This window comes from Lissotriton vulgaris, chromosome 6 (genome assembly GCF_964263255.1).
Source record: "Lissotriton vulgaris chromosome 6, aLisVul1.2, whole genome shotgun sequence".
Lineage (NCBI taxonomy): Eukaryota > Metazoa > Chordata > Amphibia > Caudata > Salamandridae > Lissotriton > Lissotriton vulgaris.
Genome location: NC_141694.1, coordinates 560,252,057 through 560,269,082, shown reverse-complemented (window position 1 = coordinate 560,269,082; position 17,026 = coordinate 560,252,057). Strand labels below are relative to the sequence as shown.

Genomic DNA, 17,026 nt, shown 5'->3' with positions numbered 1-17,026 from the left:
TTTAAAACAATTAATAAACTATTATTTTAATTTATTTTATAATTTTATGAATATATAAACATTTACAAATAAATATATATAGATTTACATACACTTATACCATCCAATCTAATAAAAAACATTATATTATAAATTAAAACATTAAAATATTTAATAGTCCTTAAATAAATGTTGCACTCCATTGAGTGCAACAGTAGGGAAAGTGTTGGATAGCGGATGGGTAAAAATTACTATTCTCACTCCTGTGGATGCAACAGTAGGGAAAGTATTGGATAGCAAAGGAGTAAAAATTACTATTCCCACTCCAGTGGGTGCAACAGTAGGGAAAGTGTTGGATAGTGGAGGGGTTAAAATTACTATTCCCACTCCAGTGAGTGCAACAGTAGGGAAAGTGTTGGATAGCAAAGGGGTAAAACTTAATATTCCCACTCCAGTGAGTGCAACAGTAGGGAAAATGTTGGATAGTGGAGGGGTAAAAATTACTATACCCATTGCAGTGGGTGTAACAGTAGGGAAAGTGTTGGACAGCAGAGAGGTGAAAACTACTATTCATACTCCAGTTGGTGCAATAGTAGGGAAAGTGTTGGATAGCGGATGGGTAAAAATTACTATTCCCACGACAGTGTGTGCAACAGTAGGGAAAGTCTTGGATAGAGGAGAGGTGCAAATTACTATTCCCACTCCAGTGAGTGCAACAGTAGGGAAAGTGTTGCATAGCGGAGGGGTAAACATTACTATTACCACAGCGGAGGGGTAAAACTTACTATAACCACTCCAGTGAGTGCAACAGTCGGGAAAGTGTTGAATAGCGGGGGGGGGGGGATAAAAAATAGTATTCCCTCTCCAGTGAGTGCAACAGTAGGGAAAGTGTTGGATAGAGGAGGGGTAAAAATTAGTATTCCCAATCCAGTGTGTGCAACAGTAGGGAAAGTGTTGGATAGCGGAGGGGTAAAAATGTATATTACCACTGGAGTCAGTTCTAAATTAAAAACAAACAAATTAACAACAACACAAAAGATTTAAAAAAACAAAATGATAAAACATATATAAAAGTTTTAAATGTTGCAAAAGATAGAAACAGATTAGAATGTTAAAAAGATCTAACAAATACCTAGAAAGATTATTTTTAAAAATTCAAAATAATTTAAAAACAAACAACTATATGTTTAATAGACTTTTTTTATAAACAAAAACATTATTTATTACATAACAGCTTTTTAAAAAAAATCCTACCCTATAACACCACCCAATTCACAACCCACAGTTAAAATGTAAAAACATGTACCTCAATAATTAACAAATTAAATTATCAATTAAACAAATATGATACATTTTTTCTTTTTTTAAACAAATTAAAAATGTACTCCCCAAACCTTACCCCATAAAAACAAAGCACACACACACAAAATAACAATAAACACTAACCATAAATATTTATCAATTGATAAATCAATATTAATAATCAACTAATTATTAATTAATTAAACATAGATTACTTTCCACCCTCTACCCCAATAAACACCACAACCCACACCTAAATAATTATTACACAATTTCCATAACCAATTTTACATTAAGAAATTAATATCAATTAACAACAACTCATTAATTCATGTAAAACAATTTACTTCCCACCCGTTACCATTATAAACCCCACAATTTACATCAAAAACTAATTACACAATTGCCATATTTTATTTTAATTAATTAATTAGCATTAATTATCAAACAATTATTAATTCATTATAATACATTTCTTCCAACCCTATTCTCCTATAAACCCCATCACCCACTCCTAAAAAAAATGACACAATTAATGTAAATGTGGGGTACTTGTAAAGCGCACTGTTACTCTAACCAAGTGTCCTGGCGCTGCAGACCGCTGGGGAACCCGTCCTGGTTTTCCCTGTGAGATGGTCCCTTTCTGGGTATCTCCAGGGTGAAACCAGGTATCCCCAGCGTCTGTGGGGGGCCGTTGTAGAGATGAGGCAAGCTTAATGCCCAGAGTTACCGAGTGTGTTCCCTGGTTAGAGGAGGCACTGAGGCAAGATTTTTCGAGTCTGTTGACCCCTGGTCCACAACCCTGCCGCGTCGGGAATTGAACCCTGGTCCCTGGCCGTTCTCTGCTTACAGGTCTGCTGTCTCTAACCAGTGAGCCACACCTCTGCACAATTAACATATACATTTTCAAAGTAATTAGTTATTAATAATTAACAACCAACTAATAACATTTTAATAATAGAATAACTCCCACAATAAAACTACAAAATATACATTAAATAAATATGAATACATACAAAATATTAATGCATTTATTATAATTAAATTACTTCCCACCCTATTCTCCTATACACCCACAACCCTCTCCTAAACAAAGTACACTATTAACATAATTGCCAATTAATTCATTAATAATTAACAGCCAAATAATTAATAATGAATTAATTCCCACAGTTAAGACTATAAAATCTAAATTAAATAAGTAGTAATACTTAAAAAATTATAAATAATTTATTATAATTAAATTACTTCCCACCCTATTCCCCCCTAAACCCACAAAATGCTCTCAAAATAAGGACACAATTAACATAAATGCCAATTAATGAACTAATAATAATTAACAGTCAATCCATTAATAATTAATACTAAATTAATTCCCACAATTAAAACCATAAAATCTAAATTAAATAAATACTAATACATAAAAAAATAATGAATTTATTATAATTAAATTACTTTGCACCCTATTCCCCTATAAACCCACAACCCGCTACAGAACTTAAAAATGCAAAATGTAATTAAGATAAAATTAATAATTACTAAAAATGTAACATATATATTTAAAACAAAACAAATTCTCATACAAAAAAAGATCACACTTTTAAAATAAATACTAAAATACATAACACTAATTAAAACATCAATATTTCAAAGAACTATATTTTTGCAAACGATATTAACATTTTCGATATTTCCAAAAACTAGGGGGCTCATTATGATGGAGGACGGAAGTGCGACCGCAGCCCTGGAGTACGCGGAAAAAGCCGTTTCTGTGTCCGCCTGCCGCGGTCCCTCCGTCCGCCATATCAGGATAGGAAAGAGTGTCAAAATTCCGTCCGCGACGGAAGAGCACGCACCGCCGCCCAACTACACCCGACCACGCGGCGGACGTAACCAATCCAGAGACTCCGCCGTACGGACTGACGTCTACGACCGTCCCCCAAATCAAGATGGCAGAAAATACACATAAAACCGCTGCGGAAAAACAACCTGCCTGAACACTGCGGATTCCCCACAGCGAAGATACCATACATAGCAGAGATACCCACCACAAGCTGCTCGCCGTCATGGACCCAGCACTACTCGCTTACCCGATACTCTTCGCGATCCACCACGTCCAAGTCTTGGCCCACTATCGACGACGACGCAGGTACGCTACAAACCATTCGCTGTGTGGAGGGGAGTACCTGCAAGGGTCGTGATGTTGGGAGGGGGAGTGTCATGTGTCAGAAACCACTGTTTTGAAGCAAATACAAATACACAACTGTAGCACACAAGCAGGAATGACAACGACAAACCACGACACATTATTGACTAGCTTTATTACACATAATCGGGGTATAATCACAGTGTATGCTTGAGCATGGGCAATGTGGGCACCACAGCAGGTATATCAGAGGCAGCACATGAGGTCAGACAGCAGTATCAGAACAGCAACAGGGCATTGTGGCCAACAGAGCAGGTACATCAGAGGCAGCACGAGGTAAGACAGCCGTATCAGAACAGCAACAGGGCATTGTGGCCAACAGAGCAGGGACATTAGAGGCAGCACATGAGAGGGCCTAAGTGCAGTATAAGAACAGCAACAGGGCAGTGTTCGTAACAGAGCAGGTACATCAGAGGCAGCACATGAGAGGGGCTAAGTGCATCAACAGTCCATTGCACTGAACAGGTGCATCAGAGGCAGCACATGAGAGGGGCTAAGTGCAGTATCAGAACAGCAACAGGGCAGTGTTCGTAACAGAGCAGGTACATCAGAGGGAGCACATGAGAGGGGCTAAGTGCACCAACAGTCCATTGCACTGAACAGGTACATCAGAGGCAGCACATGAGAGGGCCAAATGCAGTATCAGAACAGCAAGAGGGCATTGTGGCCAACAGAGCAGGTACATCAGAGACAGCACATGAGGTCAGACAGCAGTATCAGAACAGCAACAGGGCATTGTGGCCAACAGAGCAGGGACATCAGAGGCAGCACATGAGAGGGGCTAAGTGCATCAACAGTCCATTGCACTGAACAGATACATCAGAGGCAGCACATGAGAGGGGCTAATTGCAGTATCAGAACAGCAACAGGGCATTGTGGCCAACAGAGCAGGTACATCAGAGGCATCACATGAGAGGGGCTAAGTGCATCAACAGTCCATTGCACTGAACAGGTACATCAGAGGCAGCACATGAGAGGGGCTAAGTGCATCAACAGTCCATTGCACTGAACAGGTACATCAGAGCCAGCACATGAGAGGGGCTACGTGCATCAACAGTCCAATGCACTGAACAGGTACATCAGAGGCAGCACAAGTACGTGGTGCAAGGTACCTCTCACAAGGACAAGGACAATGCCAAAGTCTCTTACATGGGCACTATACACACCAACTCCAAATAGATGTGAGTGAAGTGCATCAACAGTCCATTGCACTGAACAGGTACATCAGTGGCAGCACATGGGAGGGGCTAAGTGCAGTATCAGAACAGCAACAGGGCATTGTCGCCAACAGAGCAGGCACATCAGAGGCAACACATGAGGTCAGACAGCAGTATCAGAACAGCAACAGGGCATTGTGGCCAACAGAGCAGGTACATCAGAGGCAGCACATGAGGTCAGACAGCAGTATCAGAACAGCAACAGGACATTGTGGCCAACAGAGAAGGGACATCAGAGGCAGCACATGAGAGGGGCTAAGTGCATCAACAGTCCATTGCACTGAACAAGTATATCAGAGGCAGCACATGAGAGGGGCTAAGTGCATCAACAGTCCATTGCACTGAACAGGTACATCAGAGGCAACACATGAGAGGGCCTAAGTGCAGTATCAGAACAGCAACAGGGCAGTGTTCGTAACAGAGCAGGTACATCAGAGGCAGCACATGAGAGGGGCAAAGTGCATCAGCAGTCCATTGCACTGAACAGGTACATCAGAGGCAGCACATGAGAGGGGCTAAGTGCAGTATCAGAACAGCAACAGGGCAGTGTTCGTAACAGAGCAGGTACATCAGAGGCAGCACATGAGAGGGGCTAAGTGCATCAACAGTCCATTGCACTGAACAGGTACATCAGAGGCAGCACATGAGAGGGGCTAAGTGCATCAACAGTCCATTGCACTGCACAAGTACATCAGAGGCAGCACATGAGAGGGGCTAAGTGCATCAACAGTCCATTGCACTGAACAGGTACATCAGAGGCAACACATGAGAGGGCCTAAGTGCAGTATCAGAACAGCAACAGGGCAGTGTTCGTAACAGAGCAGGTACATCAGAGGCAGCACATGAGAGGGGCTAAGTGCATCAACAGTCCATTGCACTGAACAGGTACATCAGAGGCAGCACATGAGAGGGCCAAATGCAGTATCAGAACAGCAACAGGGCAGTGTGGCCAACAGAGCAGGTACATCAGAGGCAGCACATGAGGTCAGACAGCAGTATCAGAACAGCAACAGGGCATTGTGACCAACAGAGCAAGTACATCAGAGACAGCACATGAGGTCAGACAGCAGTATCAGAACAGCAACAGGGCATTGTGGCCAACAGAGCAGGGACATCAGAGGCAGCACATGAGAGGGGTTACGTGCATCAACAGTCCATTACACTGAACAGGTACATCAGAGGCAGCACATGAGAGGGGCTAAGTGCATCAACAGTCCATTGCATTGAACAGGTACATCAGAGGCAGCACATGAGAGGGGCTAAGTGCAGTATCAGAACAGCAACAGGGCATTGTGGCCAACAGAGCAGGTACATCAGAGGCAGCACATGAGGTCAGACAGCAGTATCAGAACAGCAACAGGGCATTGTGGCCAACAGAGCAGGTACATCAGAGGCAGCACATGAGGTCAGACAGCAGCATCAGAACAGCAACAGGGCATTGTGGCCAACAGAGAAGGGACATCAGAGGCAGCACATGAGAGGGGCTAAGTGCATCAACAGTCCATTGCACTGAACAGGTACATCAGAGGCAGCACATGAGAGGGGCTAAGTGCATCAACAGTCCATTGCACTGAACAGGTACATCAGAGACAGCACATGAAAGGGGCTAAGTGCATCAACAGTCCAATGCACTGAACAGGTACATCGGAGGCAGCACAAGTACGTGGTGCAAGGTACCCCTCACAAGGACAAGGACAATGCCAAAGTCTCTTACATGGACACTATACACACCAACTCCAAATAGATGTGAGTGAAGGTAAACACACCGCACATCACGGAGCACTGCCTGAAGTACCTGCCCCTGAGACACTGGTAGCACCAGAAACTGGAGTGTGAGACACAGCCATAGCCGACGTTTGTTCCACGCGTGGCTGTAGCCCCCTGTGAAATAAGAACTCTTGGCAGGAAGACTGTGTGACTTGAGCCACTTTGCAAACATTTACTGTTTTCATCTCCTTCATTTCGTGCTGGGCGGACACATTGAAGACAATAAGATTTCACGATTTGAGCCGAGACGGTGGCTACTACCCCACCCTTTGTGGGTGGTAGTGTGGGTTGGCCATTTAAGATCTTCCCTAGACTGGACCAGGGCTTTGAAGATTAGAGTACCCATGTCCTGATGAAGCCTATATCATCTGGCTGAAACACGACCACGACTGCGTCGACACCTTTGGCTTTAAACGGAGTCCCTTATTTAAATCAAAGAAAGATTTGATTTACTCATTGATGCACCTATGTAAATATAAGCTGGGTATATGCGTTAACCTCCTGGTGCCTTTTTCGTTTGGGACTACCTTGTAGTTGTATACTCCACTAGACTGTTGAGGAGGTACATATGTAAATTGGTGTGTATATATATAATTGTATATATTCCTTTGTCCTGAGGGTACATATAAGTTACTTTGATATTGTATATGTTGTGTATATTTGTATATAGTGTACATGTGATGTGTTGTACATAAATTGCGTTTTTGTTGGGCCTTTTTGGCTGTCCGCCCATATTTGTGTATATGAACTTTGATATATTCTTCTTTGATTTAATCTGTTTATCACAAGATAATTAATTGTTTCTTGTTTGATAATTAAAAAATGGATTGATCCCTTCAGTACCATTTCTCTCTACTTTTTCATCTTTGGATGTCTCCTGCTCAGGTACGGGAGGGTGAGGTGGGCAGAACCCCTAATCATTTTTTCTAGCCCTAGTGACTGACACATGAGCCGCAAACCCAGACACACTACCAGCACCAAAACCGGGAGTGTGACACACAGCCACAGATGTAGTGACTGACACATGAGCCATAGACCCAGACACACTGCCAGCACCAGACATAGGAGTGTGCGACACAGCCACAGCTCTAGTGACTGACACATGAGCCATCAACCCAGACAGACTGCCAGCACCAGAACCAGGAGTGTGACACACAGCCACAGCTCTAGTGACTGACACATGAGCCACAGACCCAGACACACTGCCAGCACCAGACATAGGAGTGTGCGACACAGCCACAGCTCTAGTGACTGACACATGTGCCATAGACCCAGACACACTGCCAGCATCAGAACCAGGAGTGTGACACACAGCCACAGCTCTAGTGACTGACACATGTGCCATAGACCCAGACACACTGCCAGCACCAGAAACAGGAGAGGGCACAACTGAGACAGTGCCACAACATGATGCATGACAGCAGACAACAGACACAGTGCCACTATCTGACAACTGAGAATGAACCTCTGATGCGCCACTGAGAACACCGGATTGATGAGCCACAGGGATGTATGGGCCAGGTGGCACGGTGGCTCTGGGAGCTGGGGATAGCTGGACTTGAGCCACATCGGTGTGGTCATGTGTTAATGGTGTGTGTCTACGTTTCTTTGGGATATGTGAGTGCACCCTGAACATGACAGGACTGGTAAGTGGAGCGGACTCCAACGAAACATCACCCACCAAAGGTGGAGCATCTGCTGCTGGGGCTCTGCTCTCTGGGGACATTCTGGACCCTGCATGCCATTTGCTTTGTGCCTGCCGCCTGAACTCAGCATCATGTGTAATGGGGGATGCAACAACAGGTGACTCCTTCCTCAGCTTCTGACGGGCCAGGATGGGAGTGGAGGTATGGGGGTACTCCGCCGCGGAGACATCTGTTTTCCGTTCCTTCAACAACATCAGCCTCAGTGCAGCCAAGGGTGATGTATGCCTGTCCTTGATTGCGCCACTGTCCATGTGAGAAGCCTTGTCCCCTGGATGTGCCTTGTCCGTAGAAGGAGTGTTGTCTCTGTACTTTCCCTGTTCCCTGGACGGTGCCCTGTTCTTGGCAGCAGACTTGTCGTCTGTGGTGTACCTGTCTCCAGAACACACCTTCTCCCTGTGTGTGTCCCTGCCCTTGGGAGTGGCCCCTTCCTTAGCACTGTCCCTGCCCTTGGGAGTGGCCCCTTCCTTAGCACTGTCCCTGCCCTTGGGAGTGGCCCCTTCCTTAGTCCCTGCCCTTGGGAGTGGCCCCTACCTTACTAGTGTCCCTGTCCTTGGGAGTGCCCCTGCTCTTTTGCTGTGCCTTTGTCTTTGGACTGTCCTTGTCCCTGCCCTTGCGAGTGGCCCCTTCCTTAGTACTGTCCCTGCTCTTGGGAGTGGCCCCTTCCTTAGTACTGTCCCTGCCCTTGGGAGTGGCCCCTTCCTTAGTAGTGTCCCTGTCCTTGGGAGTGTCCCTGCTACTTTGCTGTGCCTTTGTCTTTGGACTGTCCTTGTCCCTGCCCTTGGGAGTGGCCCCTTCCTTAGTACTATCCCTGTCCTTGGGAGTGTCCCTGCTCTTCAGAGGTGTCTTCGTCTTTGGACTGACCTTGTCCAAGGGAGTGTCCATGGACTTGTGAGTATCACTTGCCTTGGAAGTACCTTTAGTGTGGGATGCCTGTGTAGCATGTGAATGCATTTCCCCCACCACCACTTGTGGATCCTGTGTGTGAACTCCAGTGTATGTGATGTAGTCTTTGTGAACAGATTTTGCTGACCTAGGGGATGGTGTCTGTGCCCTCCGTACCCTGACGTGCTGTCTGTGGCTGCTTCTAGTGCAATAACCTGTATTAGAGTCCTGGTCTGAATATTCACTCCCCCCTGAGACATCCAGTGGTGTAGATGTGGGAACAGAAGTAGCACCCTGTCCATGCGACTGTACAATGGCAGACGACACACTGCTTCCCAATGACTGAACTGTCTTGTGTAGACCAGCAACATCGCCATGCATCCCTTCCATGAATGCCACCACCTGCCCCAACTTCCTATTGTGGTCTTGGAAAGCATTGATCATATTGGTCTGACCCACACACAGCTGTCGCAGCAGATCAACAGCCTCAGCACAAAGTGCATTTTGGGTCACCGGGGCAGGGGCAGCGGTGCCTGCACCGATGGCCACTCTGCTCCCCCTACTTCTGCGTGCACGAGCAGTACGTGGTACAGGTGGCGGCAGTGTGGGCCCTGTGTGCTGTGTCCCGACCGAAGGTGTTTATTGCCCACTCCCAGTCTGTGACAACAGTGCTGACTCACCGACACTGTTGGAAGATGAGGACGATGGTGTCTCGACATGCGAGTCCTCAGGGACGGTTCTGTCCCCCTCTCCGGGGCTGCCCTCTTCTGTGTCAGTCTGCGTGTGCGTGAAGTCAGATCCGGATGCATTGCCACCACTTATCTCCGCTGTCTGTGACTGAGTGCCCTCTGCCAAAGCTGAAATGCACAGAAAAGAGGTGTAAGTCATGGCCACACTCACGTACAGAAGGACATGAAATCCCTAATTCCATTGGTGACAGAACACATCTATCCATCATCCTGCACACGGCCCACCCCTACCAGTCATCCTCACATGATTTCACCGGTAATGGCCGTGAAACGCGTACAGCATGCGGACAGAGCAGGAGCATGTAGTCATGCACACATGTCATCCCATGGGGCCACAGAGCTCTACGGCATGTGGTTCAACACTCCACTACTGAGCAAGTGGCGTGTCAACATGCCGGACCTGGATGTAAAATTACACTCCGCCAATGGCACCAACATGCTATTGCTGCGATACACCACGGAAGTCACTACAGTGTCTGAGTACCAATACATGCATTGCACTCCCAAGTAACATACGCAGACAGTCTGCTTACCGCTAGTTTGCTGTTGATCCACACTCAGCCGGTCGGACAGGTCAGGACGCGTCACAGCAATGATACGGTGCATGAGAGGGGTCATGGAGCGTCGGTGGTCAGCTCAGCAGCAGGAGGTCGAGGAGATGGTCACAGGCAGCAGTCGGGGGTCAGCTCAGCATCAGGAGGTCGAGGAGATGGTCACAGGCAGCAGTCGGTGGTCAGCTCAGCAGCAGGAGGTCGAGGTGATGGTCACAGGCAGCACTGGTTCACAGCGTGGAATTTGTGCTTCTGGTAATCACACATATATAGGGGCCTGTGCCCATGTCAGTGGCATACGTCGGCAGCAATTGGTCACCCCTGGATGCGTGTTTGTAAAAGGGCCAATGACTGGCCCTGGTGTTGCGGTGCACTGCTTCCGCTACTTTCGATTGGGCATACGCGGTCCGCATTCCCTCTTCCCATTGGCTGCATGTGCACAGGCCGTTATGGTCACACGTCGGCAACCGCATGTGCAAGTTTCCGGGACGGATGCTCCTTTTGCAACAATGTTCAATCACTGGCGCCACCATGGCGGTGCGCGTATTCCACGGGGGAGGTGCAGTCCAACACATCCTTCAGATGGTGTCAATGGACATGGCAGTTCATGACCCCCCTTACAGTCACATTGCATCATCCACCGTACACCGGCCGGCCAAGCCCGGCCCAGAACCGCCATGCCAGGCCCCGTCCACAACCGGCGGTCCTGGACCGCCGTGCCAGGCGCGGTCCAGGACTGCGGTGCCAAGCATGTCACCCACGGCCTGCACAGCCCCGTCCACAACCGCCGGTCCTGGACCGCCGTGCCAGGCCCGGTCCAGGACCGCGGTGCCAAGCATGTCACCCACGGCCTGCACAGCCCCGTCCACAACCGCCGGTCCTGGACCGCCGTGCCAGGCGCGGTCCAGGACCGCGGTGCCAAGCATGTCACCCACGGCCTGCACAGCCCCGTCCACACCGCCGGTCCTGGACCGCCGTGCCAGGCCCGGTCCAGGACCAACGTGCCGGCCATGGCAACCACCGCAGTGCCAGGCGAGTTAACACCCATTGGTGGGTGACATGGTTGGCACCGCGGTCCTGGACCAAGCCTGGCACAGCGGACCAGGACCGCTGGTTGTGGACGGGGCCTGGCACGGCGGTTCTGGGCCGGGCTTGGCCAGCCGGTGTACGGTGGATGATGCAATGTGACTGTAAGGGAGGTCATGAACTGCCATGTCCATTGACATCATCTGAAGGATGTGTTGGACTGCACCTCCCCCGCGGAATACGTGCACCGCAATGGTGGCGCCAGTGATTGAACATTGTTGCAAAAGGAGCATCCATCCCGGAAGCTTGCACATGCGGTTGCCGATGTCTGACCGTGACGGCCCGTGCACATGCAGACAATGAGAAGAGGGAACGCGGCCCGCGTATGCCCATTCGAATATAGCGGAAGCAGTGCACCGCCATGGCGGCGCCAATGATTGTATATTTTCAGACGCTGCACTGTGGTGTGTAGTCTGCAGTTGCGTCATGAGGGTTGTGAGCATGATAGCGGTCCTTCATATGTCATGCTCTATTTCATGTGTTCATACTATGCCCATCGGTGTGCACACAATGTGCAACACTAGTGCATGTCGCCGTGTTGACGTCGGGTATTTCCATACAGACGTTTATGCTTCGTCACATCTACACAGTACATCACGGCTGTCTACCCACATTGTGCATCTGTTGTCAATGTGTGGTAATAACAATGGTGGGGGTACACATGCATTCCGTGTATGTGTGTAGCCTGTAGTGTCACCATGCATGTAATGTCCGTATGCTCACCATTTTTGGTGTTGTCATTGGTGCATGATGACATGGTGCGTGTGTATCATTATCGTTTGTGTGCTTGCACGTGCATGTGTGTCAGTTATGATGCTTCTACACATGTGGGTCATGACACATGTCTTGTTGGCAATAATGTTGGCATTAGACTAAGATGCATTGCACACGTTGACACACATCATGTTGTTAGTGGCTGCACATTGTTCATACAGCACTCCGTGTTGTTGTGACAATCAGAGATGTCACACATATGACAATTGACTACAACAATTTGCAAGTTGGTAGAGTTGGATGACATGTGATTGAGTTGCTATGCCATGCGTTGTTTGTGAATTGACTTCCATTTCATCTACTCCCACACAGGAGGGCCCCTAATGTCCTTCGCCCATACACTGTGCTGGAGGATATGGTTGACGAGGAGGTGATCAGGAAATTCCGGCTGGATCGACGTCGATTGATGGAGCTTGTAGACCAATTGTCTCCTCACCTGCAACCACGAAGAACCTATCCAGGATCCATTACATCAACAGCAAAGGTGATGGCGGCACTACACTTCTTTGCAACTGGCACCTTTCAGCACACAGTTGAACATGCCGGGGGGATGTCACAGTCCATGTTCACCATGGTACTTCGGGATGTTCTAAAAGCCATGATGCTGTACAAGGATGACTACATCCATTTTCCACGGGCGGCAGAGTTGGCATCTGTCAAAACAGACTTCTACGCACTGGGCCAGATACCACACGTAGTGGGTTCCATTGATGGAACACATATCGCTCTCATTCCACCACGGGCACGTGAGCGGGTGTATAGGAATCGGAAGCACTTCCATTACCTCAACGTGCAGGTGGTGTGCCTGGCCGACAACATCATATCCCATGTGTGTACAAGATTTCTAGGCTCTGCACATGACTCCCACATCATGCGGAGCAGCATTGTCCCCCAACTGATGGCAAATCTACGTCCAGAACGTGCGTGGCTTGTTGGTGAGTATGCTGTGGGGACAGTTGTGTTATCTGTGTGGCATGGGGTACCCACCAATTCTGGTTGTGCCATTTCTGTCTCTCATCCACCTACATAGGCGACTCGGCGTACCCAAACAGCCCTTGGCTGCTCAGTCCCATACGTAATCCAACTACAGCGGGTGAAATGCGATACAATGATGCCCATGGAAGGACACGTAGAGTGGTTGAACGTACCTTTGAACTGCTGAAGTCTAGGTTTCGGTGCCTGGATAAGACCGGAGGGGCCCTGCCTTACTCACCAGGCAAAGTATGCAGGATCGTGATTGCCTGCTGCATGCTCCACAACCTGGCCTTGCGCAATTACATTGAACTGCTCTTGGACCCTGAAGACCAACAAGTTCCTTGGCCTCCCATCCCACCCATGTCGACTGATGAGGATAGTGGTGAGGAGGAAGGTGTGGACCAGAGGCGCCAGCTCATGGATTGCTACTTCCCTTGAATGTGAGTGACTACCTCTTGTGCCGGTTGACAATGCCTTATGTATGTTTGCTGGTGTTGTGTGGATGTGGTGTGCATCAGCTGGGTGTTGTGCTATGTGATGTTTGCATGTGTGTGTGTTTATTTATTTACACATGCAAGTCTACATGATGTGTGTCCTCTCATCCAATTATTTAGTGATGAGTGTGGTTTGTGTAATGTTGCCCTGCAGTGTGTTGTGATGGGTGTGATTCAGTTTGCTGACGTGTATTTGCTTTCTCTCTGATTTATCCTAGGTCACTCCCACAGCGGCATGATTATGTACGACTTTGATCCATGCACCTGGTAACGTCTGTTACTGAGACAATCATGTGAATAAACATGGAGGCAACACATCATTGAGTGTGTAAGTGCTATTTATTTACAGGTTGTGCATTGGTGCTGGTGAATATTTACAGGTAAGTGTGGGGTGTGGGAGTGTGAGTTGAAGGTAATGGCAGATGAAATGTCTGTGCTGACACCACATTGGATGATGTCCGGCTAGTCCAGCAGACCTGTGCCAGTGATTGGCTATGTGGGACAGGATAGTTGGCAGGGTGAATGGCTGGCTCAGGCTGTTTCAGAGTCATTGTCGGCCCCTCTTGGAGCGTGAGGACGGAGCATCCCCACTGCTCTCGCCCACTTCCAGCCTCGGACGGCCCCTCTGTCTTGGAGCCGGAACGGAGTCAGCTTGTGGGGCAGGTTGCTCAGGGGCCACATCCGTCGCCAGGGGCACAGGTGGCAGTGGCGGTGGTGTTGCTGTCCGTGGCATCTGGACACTTGGTTGAGGGGGGGTGGGGGTGTTGCGGGCTATCCATTTCCTCCACATTGTTGTCTGCTGGCCCATGATGTCCACTATTTGGGCAAGGCGGCTGTCAATGGCCCGCAACATGTTTGTGTTGTCCACCGAGTCCTGGTGGGCACGATCTGCCTGTTCCTACCCACGCTCGTAGGAAGCTTGGACCCTGGCTAGGGCTTCTAGTGACTCAACAACAGGATGGGGTGGGTGTCCTTCACCAGCCCGACGGTGTGTGGAACTCCTGCTTGGCTGATGTGGCCTCGGCACACTCCTGTCACGCCCACTCTCCCTGGTTGGCTGTGATGTCGATGGCCCTGCGTCGCGCGGTGGGATAGGCAGGGTGGCACAGACAGGAGTGGTGTTACTGGTGGTGGTGGAGATGGTGGTGGTGGCTCTGCAGCTCACTGTGGCCGGTGTTGCAGGAGTTACACAGGTGACAGTTGTCGAGCCTGGGATTTCCTGTGAGCCAGATGGCCCTGGCTGACTGCTTGGGCCGTCTCCATCCTCCGCACCGGAGCTGGCTGTGGCATCGTCCCCAGAGCATCCTGGAAGTGTGTGAGGCGAGCCTTGCGGCCGGTTGCTGGTTTCACCAGTCAGATTGCGATCACCTGAGGGACAACATTGTGCAGATCAGTACTGTGGAGATTACATGTTTATTTCGCAATGATAAGATTTCACTGTCCTGTCGCACACACCCCACCCACCTCTCGACACACACCACCACCACCGCCCTCCCTGTGGACATGGGGGCTTGTTGGGAGTTGTAGTGGTGACCTCTCACACACCCAACACACCACCACTGCCCTCCCTGTGGACATGGGGGCCTGTTAAGTGTTGTAGTAGTGACCTCCCACCCACCACCACCGCCCTCCCTGTGACATGGGGGCCTGTTGGGAGTTGTAGTAGTGACCTCTCACACACACCACCCACCACCACCGCCCTCCCTGTGGACATGGGGGCCTGTTGGGAGTTGTAGTAGTGACCTCTCACACACCCCACCCACCACCACCCCCCTCCCTGTGGACATGGGGGCCTGTTGGGAGTTGTAGTAGTGACCTCCCACCCACCACCACCGCCCTCCCTGTGGATATGGGGGCCTGTTGGGAGTTGTAGTAGTGACCTTTCACACACCCCACCCACCACCACCACCCTCCCTGTGGACATGGGGCCTGTTGAGAGTTGTAGTAGTGACCTCTCACACACCACCACCGCCCTCCCAGTAGACATGGGGGCCTGTTGGGAGTTGTAGTAGTGACCTCCCACCCACCACCACCGCCCTCCCTGTGGACATGGGGGCCTGTTGGGAGATGTAGTAGTGACCCACCACCACCGCCTTCCCTGTGGACACAGGGGCCTGTTGGGAGTTGTAGTAGTGACCTCTCACACACCCCACCCACCACCACCGCCCTCCCTGTGGACATGGGGGCCTGTTGGGAGTCGTTTACATTTTGGTGAGTATGTGGACCACATGCATGGGTTGGGGCCTGGGAGATGTGTCTTCAGAGTTGTGTGAGGCAGACCATGTCGTTGTGCTGGTGGTGCTTGGTTTGTACTTACCTGCCTCTTCTCCGTCCTCAATTCCTTCCAGGCTCTCTGGGTGCAGTATGCCCAACACCTTTTCCTCCCAATCTGTGGAGGGTATGGGCTCCGGGGGTGTGCCGCCGCCAGTGTGCTGTGCTCTTAGATGGTTTTTGGCACGGATCCCTTTGACACGCGTTTTCAGGTCATGCCACCGCCTCTGTATCTCGTGCTTTGTCCTTGGCACGGTCCCTGACGCATTCACCCTACTTACGATCCTGTCCCACATGTGATTTTTGTGAGCCACGGTGGTCTGCTGGACTAGTGCCCCCAATATGGTGGGTTCAACACGGATGATTTCATCTACCATCACCTTCAACTCGGTCTCCGTGAATTTTGGGTTTTTCTTGGGTGCCATGGTGTGTGGTGCTCAGGGTGTGGGTTGAGTGAGTTGGGAGGTGCAGGTGTGTGGTGTGTAGGAATGGTGTGGTGGGTGTTAGTGTGGTGGATGTGTTTGGGTGGTGGTTGTATGTCTTCAATAGGTGTGTGCTGTCGGTCGTCTTGGGCCTCTTGCTAGCAGCTATGCTGTGATGCAAAGGATTGTGGTAGTGGGTGGGAGTCATTTTATTGTGTTTGTCGTGGTCGTGTCCCAATGGTTGTTGGCAGTCAGGTGCTAGGTGGGTGTGTTGACTATTGTGCATTGGTAGGTACTTGGGGGGGGGTGTCGTTGTGGCTTGTGATTGGTGTTGGTGCTTTAGGTGGGTGGTAGTCCTGTTTCATGTGTTGGCTATTTCCTTCCGCGTAACTTTTTGTCATTGGTTTGACGGTAGGGATGTTGTTCGTGTTGGCCTTCCGCTGAGATGCACCGTTTCTCGTTACATTGTTTCTGCTGCGGCCGTGGATTGCGGTGCGTACCGGGGTACAGGCGGCGTTATCCTAATCGCTGACATGGAGCCTTCGCAGATATTGCGGTAGATGTGGCAGTTCCTGCAGTCAAGTGCGTCCGCCGGCGGGCGGTGTTTCATTGGTTCCGTCCGCGTGCGGCGGTCTCAGGTGTACT

The 17,026-nt window shown here is 49.5% G+C and overlaps 1 protein-coding gene across 1 annotated transcript in view; it reads right to left on the bottom strand.

Moving 5' to 3' along the window:
* Positions 1-9,503, bottom strand: part of LOC147707548 (uncharacterized) — a 36,725-nt gene extending 27,222 nt beyond the window's left edge. Inside the window, exon 1 of the mRNA XM_086925657.1 lies at positions 8,981-9,503. Within this exon, the coding sequence (XP_086781783.1) occupies positions 8,981-9,503 (523 nt within the window). The remainder of the gene's footprint in view (positions 1-8,980) is intronic.
* Between the last annotated feature and the right edge of the window lie 7,523 nt (positions 9,504-17,026).